We start from the raw sequence: 14685 nt of genomic DNA on the forward strand, positions 1-14685 counted from the left end.
TCAGTTAACTGTGAGTGACGATGTAGCATGCTCTCCTTGACCTTGAAATGCCTCCATGCCTGTTCCTGATGCGTACCTGAAAACCGTGCTTGCCCCTCCACCATGTGGTGTCTTCTTTGGGAGGCATGTCAATCACTGACACAATGTCTCCTACCTGCAGTTGGCAACAAAGGGACAAGATTCAAGATGCGTCTGCCTGATCCTTTACCTCAACAGAAGCTAATACTGAAGAACAGCACAGAACAGAGCTCGTTCAACTGCTGGGTTTGCTCACAGGGAACTTTTGCACTGGTTTGTGTGAGTGTGTGTGTTGATGCTGTCACCTCGAAAGACAGCTCGTCCGACGCCTGTGCGATGTAGCGCTTGATGACGTGGGCCGCAGCAATAGCTGGCACGTTGATGGACGATTCTTCATGGACCAACAGATGATTCCCCTTATTGTCAATCTAATACACAGACAGTAGCCAAACCACAGTGTAACTACAGGGTATTATGGACTACAGTTGTCCATAATATTGTATTTTTTGTATGAACTAAGCAGTTTCTGTTTCTTGTTTCAGGTGCATTAAAATAAATACACAGTGAAAAGACATGATGTAATCCACACGTTCAGCACAGTCAGAGTTTAGCCATATTGGGCTGTTCACATGTCATCGCAGGCACCCAGAGCTGCATCCCAGGACTTTCTAAATCTGTGTTTGTCATTAAAATGGTATGAATGTGCTTACATTAAGGCACAACATTTGTGCCCAATGAAGAACCTGTATTACATGTCATTCTTTGGTTAACCTCATAGAACGTGCATTTCAGTTCAAGTGTGTTTGCAGATGCAATTAACACCGCAATGAATACAGATTTCTGCCACTGTCTACAAACAAACCCACAGTAAGGTAGTCTCATACTTACAGGAAAAGAACTACAACCGGTTCTTTAACAAGAAAGAAACAACTAGTAATTTTGCACCTTTTGTACATAATAGTAAGGTTTTCATTTCATTTTGACCTGACTAATTTAAAGAGACACCACAAAATTATTTTTACCAATTTATTAGTCAAAAACACAACATTTATATGACTTTCATGCATATGGACTTGCCTCCATCCATGTGAGAGCAGGACCACAGTTGATCTTGTTGTCAGCAATGGCTGAGAGCCGGGAGAGGTAAGCCAACAACATCTGGGAAACTGACTATCATGAAGCAAAACACACACAGACCAGTTAGAATTATTTTACTGACCTACAGGCACCACATTCACCCACTGCTAATGACTGGCCATTAAATTAAGACATGCTTTCCGTGGAAATATTAACCACCATTGCCTCCTTTTTTCTGTGTTTATTCAGGGACAAATGAGGATAATTAGGTTGGTGGAGACTGTTGTGTGGTGCAAGACAAATGAGATGACATTTTTTACCTAAGGATTCAAATTACAGAGGAAACTTGCACCACTTGAAACTTGAAACTTGAAACTTGTTTTATATTTTGAGAAGATGGGGAAGGATGCACATTTAGCGATAAAGCTGTTAAATTTATATATCAATTAATGAATTTTATAACCACACAGTTTTTGTAAAGCTATTATATTAATTTCATTTTGCAGGTGAAAAAAGATTTGTGTCTGTGTGAAGCCGTTGTTTGTGCTAACCTCTGACTGGTCAGTCAGACTGTCCAATCGAGGCAGCTCTGGCAGCTGGGAGAAGCGTCGGTCATAAATGCAGAGGTGAAGGTGCTTATCCAGGACGCGAAAATCCTCATAACTCCGCTTTACAATCCAGCTTCGACCCTTTTAAAAGACAGAGGACATATTAGGCTGACTGAACAACTTCACTGTCCATGCCACTGCAGCTAGGCTGAAATTGGACACATGTAAATGTAAACTAAAGCTCACTAAAACCTGGAATATACCACACACTGGTGGGTCCTAATTCACCCTCTGACCCTCGGAATAAAGTTTTTTTTTTGCTGTGATACTTGAATTGTCTTTGTACACAAAACAATGGCTTCCTGGAACAGGTCAAAAGGTCAGATATTCAAATGCAGAAATGTCTTGCCAAAGGTTAAAATAAAGAGTTTTCACAAAATTAAACACAAAAACGCTTTTCATGGAACAAAAAACAGAAAAGAGAGTGGTGGAAAACTTTGCTTTGATTTGGCCTAGAAAGATCTGTGTGTACGGGGGCCAGAGGCTACGTGACTGGGACTGCAGTGAACCACTAGCCAGATTCTAGTGCTTGAAACGTACTAGTGGAAGAGACACGTCTGGGAGAAGGCTGTGGTCTCAGGCAATTTTTTACTCTCTCCTGTCCCACTTTCAGATAGTGTTTCTAGTTTCTAGTTACCTATTTTTCTAAGTATGTGAAACTGAAGCAGTGCTGTGCTGTGCTAAAGCTCTAAAGTTCTTTTCACATAGGTTTTGCATTTTTCCAGTGGCTGTTGGAAGATGGAATTTACACAAACACAGTCATGTATTTGTGTTGTGTTGCCAAGGCCGTACAAATGTAATCTGATGAGCAGTGTATATGGAGATTGATAAAACTAAAATTATGACTCGTTAGTAATGGAGGCAGAGGTAAAGCTTCTTAGCAGCTGTGCACATATGTATTGTACTTCAAGGCTTTGCCCAAACCTTTAATATGACAATAAATTATTTGGCTATGTGTTTAACCTCCATCCATCCTCTATTCTGCTTAATCCCGTACGTGTGTGTGTGGGGGGGGGGGGGGGGGGGGGGGCAAACAACCATTCACACACTCACACCTACGAGAGATCAACCTAAAGCATGTTTTTTGACCGTGTGAGAGACGTGAACACGAGGAGAACATGCAAACTCCACACAGAAAGGCACCCGGTCTGCCTCTGGGAATCGAACTCGGGACCCTTACGCTGTGGGGCACCTGGTATTCCCATGCTGTCTCCCATCCAAGTACTAACCAGGTCCAACCCTGCTGAGCTTCAGAGGTTAGATGGGATCAGGTGCTTTGAGGACAGTAAGCTTGTCTTTAACATATTTAAGTCTTAAAAATTAAAAAGAATTATCAATTCAACTTTCATCATTTTAATATAGACTAACAAAGAAAAACACAACTCCTAACGCTCCCACACCAGTGAAGCTATCACTCCATAGGGTCTCTCTGTGTACTAGGGATGCTGCCATCAATATCTGTGATTAACAATTAATGTTCTAATAACGCACAAATATCTAACGCTATCATAACCTACAAGGTATCAACACAGCAGCAAGTCAAAAACAAACTGAAAAAAAAAAACAATCCAAATCATCCAAAGTAATAAATACACAAACATATTTAGAGTCATGGTTTAAAGAGTCGCAGCCTGAAGGGCTTTCTATCTGGAATTATTTAGTTCCGAGCCTTTCGCTCATCTTTTCCACTCTTCTTTTCAGTGTTGCTACAAATTTCCAAATAATAATAAACTCCACACACTGAACCATAGTTTTTATGTCAGATGTCTACTCTCATCCTGTTTTAGAGGTGCTTATTCTCCTCATGGGAAGCACAGTTTGTGTTGTGGGGGGCTATATGTATTTCTGTACTATCTGTGCTATCACAGAGTTTCTCACCTGGCAGTAAATGTGAACCAGGTACACAAGCTCCTTACACTCGTAGCCATTCCGGGTGACTTCACACTGTTCGTCCCCAAGAGTCAACTGAAAGAAACAGAAAGAGCATTAGCCTACATGTTACAAAAAATTAAATGTTCAGAAAGTGCTGGACAAAAATGAACATTTAATATTACAGAATAAAAACATACAAAAATGTGCAACAGATGACAAATCCCTGGGTCTGCGCCATATAAAACAATAAAAGTTTCCATACACACACATATACACAGGGAATGGGACTTTCTCACATAATGTGATGACACTATGTTAATTATTTTATTCATTATCAAACTTTCATGCGCATAAGATGGTTCTGAGTCCAACCTAGTTAGTTTGTCTCGCCACCATTAGTGGTCATTTTAGACTTCAAAATAGACTTTGGAAAAGCTTGTAACCTCTAGTCCTGTCAACCATTTAGTAACATCTGCATTTCTATCACGAACACAACATGAATGTAAATACATATCCTATTGCTTTTTATGTTTCAAATTATATGAACTTGAACCGCTGCCTTATCTTGGTGGAGGAGTTTGTGTGCCTGAATGACCCCAGGAGCTATGTTGTCGGGGTAAATGCTCCAAACGGGTAGTGTTGAGTACCCAGCCTTCTTGTGGTCTCTGGGAAGAGTGTTAGAAAGCGCTCCAACTGAGGACCCCATTGTTCTTCTGGGAGCTTATAACACCTACGTGGGATTTGACAGTGACACCTGGAGAGGCGTGATTGGGAGGAGCGGCCTCCCTGATCTGAACCCGAGCGGTGTTATGTTATTGGACTTCGGTGCTAGGCACAGTCTGGCCATAACAAACACTATGTTTCGAACATAAGGGTGTCCATTAGCACATGGCATCAGGACATCCTAGGCCAGAGGTCAATGATAGACTTTGTAGTTGTGTTATCTGACCTTCGGTCATATGTTATGGACGCTCGGGTAAAGAGAGGGGCTGAGCTGTCAACTGATCACCACCTGGTGGTGAGTAGGATCCGCTGGCAGGGAAGGATGCTGGAACGACTTGGCAGGCCCAAACGTATTGTGAGGGTCTGGATCTTCGCAGAGAGGCCATGAAGGAGGACTATCGCTCAGCTTCAAAGAGATTCTGGCAAACCGTTCGATCACCAACTTTGTTTTCAGTGGAGGTGGGGAGCTGTTGACCTTGACGGGTGATGTTATCGGATGGTGGAAGGAGTACTTTGAGGATCTCCTAAATCCCTTCGACATGCCTCCTGCTGAGGAAGCAGGGGCAGGGGACTCAGGTAGACTTGCCCATCACCCAGGCTGAGGTCACTGAGGTAGTTAGTAAGCTCCTCGGTGGCAGGGCAGCAGGGGTGGATGAGATCTGTCCTGAGTACTGTACCTCAAGCCTCTGGATGTTGTGGGGCTGTCTTGGGTGACATGCTTCTGCAACATCCCGTGGACAGTTCCTCTGGACTGGACAACCAGGATGGTTGTCCCTGTTCACAAAAAAGGGGACAGGAGAGTATGTTTCAACTATAGCAGGAACACACTTCTCAGTCTACCTGGGGAAGTCTATGCCAGGGTGCTGGAGAGGAGAATTCGGCCACTAGTCGTGCCTCAGATACAGGAGGAAAAATGTGGGTTTTGACCTGGTCGTGGAACGCTGGACCAGCTTTACACCGTCAGCAGGGTGCTCGAGGGTTTGAGGGAGTTTGCCAACCAGTCTTGTGTGTTTTGTGGACTTGGAGAAGGCATTCGACCGCGTCCCTTGTGGAATCCTGTGGGGGGTGCTCCGGGAGTATGGAGTCCAAGGCTTTTTGCTAAGGGCTGTTCGGTCTCCGTACAACCGGAGCAGGACCTTGGTTCACATTGCGGCAGTAAGTCAGACCTGTTCCTGGTGCATGTTGGACTTTGGCAGGGCTGCCCTTTGTCACCAGTTCTGTTCATTATTTTTATGGACAGAATCTCTAGGTGCAGCCAGGAGCCAGAGGGGGTCTGGTTTGGGGACAACAGGATTGCGTCTCTGCTTTTGCAGATGATGTTGGCTTCATCGGGCCAGGACCACCAGCCTGTACTACGGCAGTTTGAAGTGGCTGGGATGAGAATCAGTGGAGGAGTTTAGGTATCCTGGGGTCTTGTTCACAAGTTCGGGAAGGAAGGAGCGTGAGATTGACAGACGGATCGGTTCGGTAGCTGCAGTAATGTGGTCAGTGTACCGGTCTGTTGTGGTGAAGAGGGAGCTGAACTGAAAGGCAAAGCTCTCAATTTACCGGTCAATCTACGTTCCTACCCTCACCTATGGTCATGAGCTTTGGGTCATGACCAAAAAGGCAAGGTCACGGATACAAGCGGCCGAAATAAGGTCCCTCCATGGGGTAGCTGGGTGCTCCCTTAGAGATAGGGTGAGAAGCTCTGTCACCAGGGAGGAGCTCGGAATAGAGCTAAAAATATTTAGCTTGGCATTTGATGAAGTGTGATCATTTCATCATAAAATGGCTAAAATATATAGATTGAAGAACACAACAGAGACCTAAAGCTGAGTCCAGAGCCAAAAATTGTTTTTTATTTCTAACATAAAACTAAAATACGGTTTAAACTATTAGTGGCCTGGTAGCTCAATGCGTAGAGTGTCAGCGGTTCGATCCCACCAGGTGTGTCTTTGAGCAAGACACTTCACACTAGCTCCCAGGACGCCCTATGTGGCTGCCCACAGTTCCCTCCAGGGGATGGGGGGTCTAATGGCATCAGAATCAAACAAAACCAAGGACAAACCTAACAGGTATTGTCTATGCAATTTCATGGTCGTGTTGAGAAGAGAATAACACATGAAAGCATTTTTTATTTCCATTATAGTGGTCTTTACTTTAAAAAGTTGGTAATAGCGGGGCAGTGGTAAATAGAGCCTTCTCTGAACAATAGCCTTATTTAGTAGATGTTTCTCTATAGGAACAGCAAATGACCTACTTGTTAGGAATCTGCAACCCACAAATGCTTTGTGCTCCATGTACAAAAAAAGTAAAGGCAGTCAGCAAAAGTACAACAAGAATGTTGAAAAAAATGCTTCTTCCCTTTTCTCTGCAAAGCTTTGAGTCTGACCCGCAGTACACATACATATTAGAAAGAAAAGACAGCAGCCAACGACCAAATTTGCCTCTAGGGACCAGTGTAATTGTTTGACTGGACTGCAGTCTCTGCTCTGGTTGGACAACAGCCACAGCAATGCTGTTTTAATATAGGTTACCTCATTCAGCCTCATGTATACAGTATGTTGCTATATTTGAAGACATTTTGTTGGTAATCTGTTTCTAGTTTCCTATTAGTTGGTTTACAACCACACATTCAATATACCAGTATTTTATTAAAAGCCAGCTAATTCTGACGTAACTGACGCTCTGGTGCCAAATTAAGGTTTGACATGAACTGTAAGAAAAAAAAAGTCTTGTTTTGCAGAACGTCTGCTTGGCTTATCTCTTTTTAACATCTCCACATAAAGAGTGTGACTTTAGTCCATCAGTAGAAACAGCTATCCCACATAGAAATCTCTTTAAGTACTTTAAAAGGTAGGCATTTAAATCCTCAAGCAAAGGCTGAACGTGTGCTATAGGTGCTGCTGTGGCGGAAAGCCTGGGGCAGCATTCTGGAGTCCAAGGAACTTGCACACAGTGGGTTAATTCCTTTGTACAGTATATTGCAGGATGGAGACCTCTGCATAGATGACACCAACAGATATGAGGTCACATGTCATCTGATGTAGCCTTACAGCATTCATCCTTTATTCCAAGTTATGATTTCTGTGAAGAAAAAGTTGCTGTTGGGTTAAATTCCCAGAGATTAACATTCTTTCTGTTTGCGTTAAAAGCTTCTGCGTTGTATTCCGACATGTGATGAGTACTCCAACAGAAAATCTTGAGGTATATTTCAATTGTCTCACTGGTGCATAAAACAACAAACTCCCACCAAGGCAGACACTTGCCTTGTCTGAACAGAAAATCACTTTGGTAAAGGGCTTTGGTAATCCATTCTATAGTTAGTACTTGTGGGATACAGGGCTGTAAAACAAATACGCTGACCAGTGACCACCGCTGACTTCTGACAGATTCACCACTGCAGCAAGTGCTTCTGCTTTTAGCCAACATTTTTCTAAATTACAACTTAGAACAAAACCCAGAGCCAGTTTTGTGCAGAGCATACAGTGTACCACATTTCATTTCAATCAAAGCTGCACTGCACTCGCATACACTGTCCCTGGTAACCATGAGAGCACAAATGGCAAAAACAACAAAACAAAATATAGAACACAGGTGGCCTGTAAGTATCTTTTAACAGCATGTTCGCATACCATTATGAACATCAAGAAAAAGACCACCTTTTCTCCAAAACAACAGCTCAAGGACAGAGGTGAACTAGCACTGTCCTAACAAATGGTTCTGCAGGCAACAACATTACTCCAATAACCAGACACAAGCCATTCTGAGTCCCACAGGCACACAAAGAGGAGGCAACTCTGAGAAAGGAAAGAAGAATGAAAGCATGTCTGACTGTAGTTGGAAAACAAATGTTGTACTCACAGCAGGTTATTACAGGGTTTCCTCTCATTTGTTTTAGCTCTTACGCTTGCAGAGCTTCATTCCCAAAGTTTCTCCTTCTGCAACACTCCGACACATGTCCCAAGTTCCTATTTCATTACGCCAGTGTGCACTTCTTGCGTGAGAATCTATATCCAATCTTGCAGAGACCAGAACACAATTCTCCTTAGCTAGACATAGATGTCAGCGCTCCACTTTTCCTTTCCCCACAGTAAAGCTCTCCCAACTGTGGGATTCAGAGAGCGGGTGAAGGCAACAATACCATAAAATGCAGCAATGTTGAAGGATGTGAGCTGGAGGTGGTTCAACGGGTTCTTCAGGAGGACAGCTTTCATTTCCTCCATTTTGCAATTACTGTCATCCTTCCATTGTGATGTCCCATCCTGGTTTTCTGGCTTTTTTCTCTGATGGCTACCACTAAACAGAACTTTGACACCTATTCACATTAGCTGCAGATAACATTGATCCAAATAAAAGAACTAAACAAAAATAATGTCTCTGTCCCTCCTCCTCATGCTATTCTCTCCGGTTTTCCTGCTCGCTCTTGTCTGACATGCTGGCTAACCCCTCCCCCTTCTCGCCTCCTCCTCTTACTCTCTGCTTGGTATGTTCCCAGGACAAAGAGCAGGGATGGATGGAGAGAGAGGGGAAAAAAGAGAGAGGGAGAGGGCGAGAGGTATTCCAGCAAAAAAAAAAAGAAAAAAAAAAAGGGGGGGGGGGGTTTCTCTCCTTCCACATGTGCAGTACTCCTGCCGTTCTCCTGCCAATAGAGCACAAAGTGGCTATGGTAGGTGACCAAAACCAGCACAATTCAGCTAGTAATAAATAACTGTCTGAGTATGACGCTGTCTACTATACTTCTGCTGGAAAAGATAGCAGAAACTCACTGAGGGGGATGTGCCACAACAATAGAGCTCCCACATGGCAAAAGTAAAACGCTGGCAGTCCTCACACAGTCCAATGATGACCCAGTTCATTCTGGTCTTGGCTCCACTATGATGGTGTCCGGACAGGGTGATTAATCACAAATAACAGGGAGGTCAGATGTTGTCCAGGAAATGTGCCCACAGGCAAGGTTCCAGCAACAGTCTGTCATTAAATGCCCTTTTTCTAATGCAAGAAGATGCACCAGGAACAAAAGGTGTGCAAAAAACACATTGATCCATAGTCATCAAGTATAATGCAACAAAAGTAATAACTTTTGCAGCCATAGGTTACTTCTTGAGAACAGTGCAGACATGATAAACCATGGTTAGGGTTGGTGGGTGACCAACAAAAAAACAATCCAGAATGGGCAATTCTTGTCCCAGTAGACGCCCAGTAGAAGAAACCTCCATGAATTCAGATATCGTTTTGATTCAGACTATTATGATCATGCTTTTTCTAACTCTAATTCAACAATAATTCTGGGAAACAATACAAGACTCTCACAAAGTTTTATTGCAGGAATTAGGTTTGCAGAAAATGGTCCAGTAATAAAAATAAAACCAATTTTTCATCAAAATTTCCTGTGTCACTATTTTCACACTGTTATTTCAATATGAAACGAGCAGAGCCAGATGGCTTTGACTGAAGGGTAGCCTGCAGGGCTCTGCTGCAGCATTTCACAGCTGAAGGAGGAAGCAGGAACTAAAACAATTACTACAGATATAATAATGGATCCAATAAGTGACATGAAAATAAAACATTGTGAAACCACAAGTTCAGGAGTTCATTAATCAAATTTTGTCAAAGATTGTATTAGCATTGTGTGTATGCATTGCGCACACACACCAAGTGGAGCTAAAAATGCTAATGCTAGCATATGCGTCCTACTAATTCTGGCCACTGCACATTGTTCACGTACTGCTATGTGTTAATAGGCCCCAGGCAAGTTAACGACAGTGTGTGTGATTGATTGAATGCTATTAACCAGCACTGGTCATAGGTGAAGGACAACTTGACATGTTCTGCAAAATGGCCAACATGCCCCTGAAAGCCTCTTCATGGAAAGAGGACAATGCAAAAGTTTATCTTCTCTATCCCACTTCTTTTTTCTGAGAGAAAAAAAGAGAAGCCATCCCAGATATGTCTATATGCTCCAGGACTAAAGCAGCTACGGTAGCGCCAGCTCAGCAGTTCACATGTTCTCTCATACCAGGCATTTCCCTGCTGGAGGGAGCTGCCCCTCCCATGAGGTCAGGTAGCGGAGGAAAGGACAGTTTGTCAAGGGTGAAGGAGGCAAAGGGAAATAAATCAGTCTATTCAAGACAGAAATTCCAAAAATTGGAAAGTGTCTGCCACATTACTGGCGGCGAGACACCTAGAAGGACACCTGAAGCTCCTGCCCAGCCCATGCATAACCTACAAACACATGCTCCACCTTGTTACAGTTTGAGTTCCCTTAATGCAAGAAACCAAACTCACTTCTCTGGCCTTCAATCGTTACAGTGTGTGACATGGCTCCAAGCAAAAAACTAATTATTTTATTCTGTGCGCAACATAAGAATCCCCCAAAAGCTCGAGGAGACGACAATAGACTCCTGAGCAATACAACTTGAGTCCTTTTACTCAAGTTGCCAAACAGTGTGCCTGGTAATAGATAATAATAATAAAACTAGATACTAGATGGAAGCTTTGTCCTTTGATCAAACTGCTTTCAATTATTGTACATTTGTAGTAACATCAGTATGAACATTATTTTATTTTAAAGTATGTCATTTTCCTCTTTTCCCCTGACAATGTTACTAGATTTTGATACGTAAAGCAAAAGATCACACTTTCTTCAACAGACAATGATGTTTGGAAGGGATTTCTCTTACATAGTTGTTGTCCAGCAACGGCCATGAAAAAAACAAAGACAAAGAAAGAGGTCATTCGAGTGTGTGTGTGTGTGTGTGTGTGTGTGTGTGTGTGTGTGTGTGTGTGTGTGTGTGTGTGTGTGTGTGTGTGTGTGTGTGTGCGCGCGCACTGTGGTCCTTTGTTCCCCCTAACAAGGGCAGAAGCGCCACCGTTCTCTGGAGCACAGACAGCACTGAATTAACATTGGATGGGGAATTTCTCATCTTTGAAGATGACATCTCTCACTTTGTGCATTTTTGCCAAACATTAATTTAGTTTCACCTCCACTTAACTCTCACTATGAACAAAGCTGTGTGTGTGTGTGTGTGTGTGTGTGTGTGTGTGTGTGTGTGTGTGTGTGTGTGTATGTGTTTGTGTGTGTGTGTGTGTGTGGATCCTACTATTGTCCACACTGGTCCTTTAAGAACATCCTGACTAAGTGTGCTCTCTCCTGTGAGGGGCTGTAGCTGATGGATAACGTCCCAGGGAGAGACTTCATTACCACGCATCTCCCTCTGTCCTTTATGAGTCAGGGAGTGAACAGGCCGTGATAGGATATTGTGTTACGAAGGCCAGCTAGCAGGGTGGCCACATGGCAGGCAACTGATGGAGGGAGGCACAGGATTACGGATAACGCATACAATTGTAGATTTATGGAAAAGGTACAAGGCAGAGGAAAAGAAAGACCCCTCCCCCTCCTGTCACGACCGAGCCTGACGGAAGGAACAGCTGAGACACATCAGTTGCAGCCAATGCATGGTGAGCTGGGAAATGTGTTCGTCTTCATCACACGCATGACCGAATGCATACATGCAGCAACTATCCGCTCAGCCACTCACTGTTTTTAGGATGAAGGCATGGGGGGTGTGCGGAGGGGGCATGCCTTCACAGCTGCCCTATCCTCAAATGGATTGCCACGGAAGGCTGGATATAACACCCACATCTGTCTGTCTTTGTCTTTCTTATACACAAAAGCATTCATGCCACAAACCCTGTTTATCATTATGTCCCACAATCGCCTACACACAAACTGAATTGATATCACACAGTTTGTGAGGATGTCAATCTTGCCCAATTTTTATTTTTCTAGTGCATTGAATCTTCTGCATACACAATCCCTCATGCTGCGTTCACATCTCAGGCCCTACTTCCTATCTGAATTTTTAGATAATCATCAACTGGATGAAATAGATGATTTACAGCCTTTATGACCTTTCTCCAAACCTATAACCATTGTTTTTATTTTGTTAACCATTGGTGGCAACTCACTGTTGACAAATCTGGCAATGGCAAATTATTTCCAAGCGTCCACCTTCTACTGCCCACAGATTAGACTGTGCAATAACATCCAGTATATACAAATACAAGTGTGAAGTCTCACTAGGGGTTGAAGTCTGACAGGAGATACTATCAGTAGATGCAATGATTGTTGGTTGTTGGTATTGCTGAGAAGCCATACAGACAATCTGAAACCTTACACACACCATTTTCTATTAAAAGCAAGTGTTGCAAGCTTTAACACAGAAAGAAATGACCCAAAATTCCAGTGTCATGATACTAACTGCCACACAAGTGCTGCTTGAAGACACAAATCTTTATTTTGCCTTCTGTGACTATGAGTCCTAATGTTTCCAAAACAAAACCTGGCCTGACTCAAATTTTCCTTTGGCAAATCTAGCAGGAGGTGTGATGCCGCCGTGAACCCGTGAACTCTACCCTCGCCTCACTCCAGTCCACCACAAAGCAAATATAAGCATAACCACTAGCAAGTTTAAGCTGCAGTGTTCACATTCATTGATACTTACATCATGTCAGAATCAGTCTGCGAATAAACTGAAAACTGAATGTGGCCGGAAAATTAAACGGAAACATGTTCAGCCAAGGCACAGTTATATGTAAAATATACTGACACAAAGAACTAAGAGAGAACAATGAATTGCCTTAATATATTTTTATTATTTTAATAAAAAAAATCCACTGGGATTCTACTGATCGAGAGAAAGGCAGGCACCACACTGAATACTTAGAACCAAACACAGAAAGAAGCCTGTGTACTGAAAGTAATATAAACAGCGCAAAGATTCTTACAGGCATACTGCTACTGTACTGTATGTGTCAGTATGAGCATCCAGCTCACACACACACCTGGAACAACAGCAGAGGATCTACTGAATACAGACATTTAGCTCAACACCTTTCTTTTTGTTCTCATACATGCAGAATGAACAGTTAGACCTAGTGGTGCAATCTAAGTTATATCAAATAAATATATATAACAATTTCTGTGCACTGCCGTCAGCAACGGATAACATTTGACTGACTGCTGCCCCCTATTGGCTTCTTCACACGATGACACAGTGAGACACTTTGTACCTAAAGGAACACTCTGGATTGCCAGCTACACCAAACTTCACTGTCGGCTGCAGTTCACTTGCTTCAGTAGGTGCCAAATCCCACAATATGGACGCACAGGTCTTTTCTGACCTCTCGGAGCTGCCTCATGCTTTGTCAAGTGTCTGTGTCAAGGCTGAGAGCTGCTGTCGGGACAGGAGAGGCTCTGTCACACATAGCCGAGGAGCTGCTGTGTGTACGCTGTCAGCGCTGAGAGTGGTAATAGTAGTAATAGTAATAATAATAAAAATATGTACATATTTCAGCGAGAGTGCTGAAATTAAATGAAGTCGCTAAAGAAACTTCCCTGTTTTCAGCATATGACTACATGGCCAGATGGCAAAGACAAGACTACTATTTAGTTAGACCCCGAACTGAGGTGAAAACTCAGTCGATGGGGCCATTCCAAGACATATTTGAGTAATTATTAGCCATCTCTATGATATTAACAGCAAAGATAATTCAGATAGAGACATGGGACTCTTAATTCCAAACCCTACACAAAGTCTCGGAAAGCTGACACATGACACATGCTTATCTCTCAGGTCTCAGGTGGAATTCTGAGTATACGAGTTAAATGGAACTGTATTTAAATAACTGTAGCTAAACAAAATAAGGGGTAAAGTAGAAATTGAAGATTTGTACCTGAATTGTGCCAAAGTCCACATTTTCATAGTGGAAGTGAGCGCACTCTGCCAGCTTTGGAAAGTGGCCTTTGGTGAAGGAGAGTCTGAAACAACAAAAACACAGCACACACTTATACACAGCTTGGTTAGCACTTGATCCTTTTGATCCTGATGACACCTTGGAGTGTGTATGACTAATACAAGAAGGCGAGAGCCCAGCGAATGGAGGGAGTGAAAGGAGGAGGAACACAGAAATAGACTGAGGGAACAGAAAAGAGGTGAAGCAGGAAACAGAGGTGAGGGAAGGACAGTTAAGAGCAAGAAATAGAGATAAACTGAGGTGATGCGAGCGAGGTGGTGCAGACAGGCAGAGGCGTGTGCAAAGCTACTCACTTCTTGACGTTTTTGACCTTCATGCTCGCTGTGCTGCTGCTGCACGAGCGCATGAGGGGCTCCGCTCGCAGCTCAGGGACCTCGGCGCTCCTTGCCTAAAACACATTGGTACATGTCATTTAGAAGGGTGGCTCAGATATCTGGTCTCAAGGGCAAGTGTAAAGGTATTTGTCATGTCCTATGGAACAAAGCTACAACTTCACCCTGTGTGTCATATTAAAAGTAGCTCGTTAGAGAAGACCTTTGATCACATTGTGCCAATATTCTTGTCAGCTTTAAGTGACAGAGACATG

At 43.1% G+C, this 14685-nt stretch overlaps 1 protein-coding gene across 5 annotated transcripts in view; it reads right to left on the minus strand.

Moving 5' to 3' along the window:
* Window positions 1-14685, minus strand: part of arhgap32b (Rho GTPase activating protein 32b) — a 63895-nt gene that overhangs the window by 18332 nt on the left and 30878 nt on the right. For all 5 annotated transcript variants that reach the window (XM_029174248.3, XM_029174245.3, XM_029174247.3 and 2 more), the window contains 7 exons: window positions 14393-14487; window positions 14019-14103; window positions 3582-3668; window positions 1647-1784; window positions 1096-1188; window positions 324-446; window positions 77-154 (listed from right to left, as the gene is read on the minus strand). In XM_029174248.3, the coding sequence (XP_029030081.1) occupies window positions 77-154; window positions 324-446; window positions 1096-1188; window positions 1647-1784; window positions 3582-3668; window positions 14019-14103; window positions 14393-14487 (699 nt within the window). The remainder of the gene's footprint in view (window positions 1-76; window positions 155-323; window positions 447-1095; window positions 1189-1646; window positions 1785-3581; window positions 3669-14018; window positions 14104-14392; window positions 14488-14685) is intronic.

The sequence above is a fragment of the Betta splendens genome, chromosome 14 (genome assembly GCF_900634795.4).
Source record: "Betta splendens chromosome 14, fBetSpl5.4, whole genome shotgun sequence".
Lineage (NCBI taxonomy): Eukaryota > Metazoa > Chordata > Actinopteri > Anabantiformes > Osphronemidae > Betta > Betta splendens.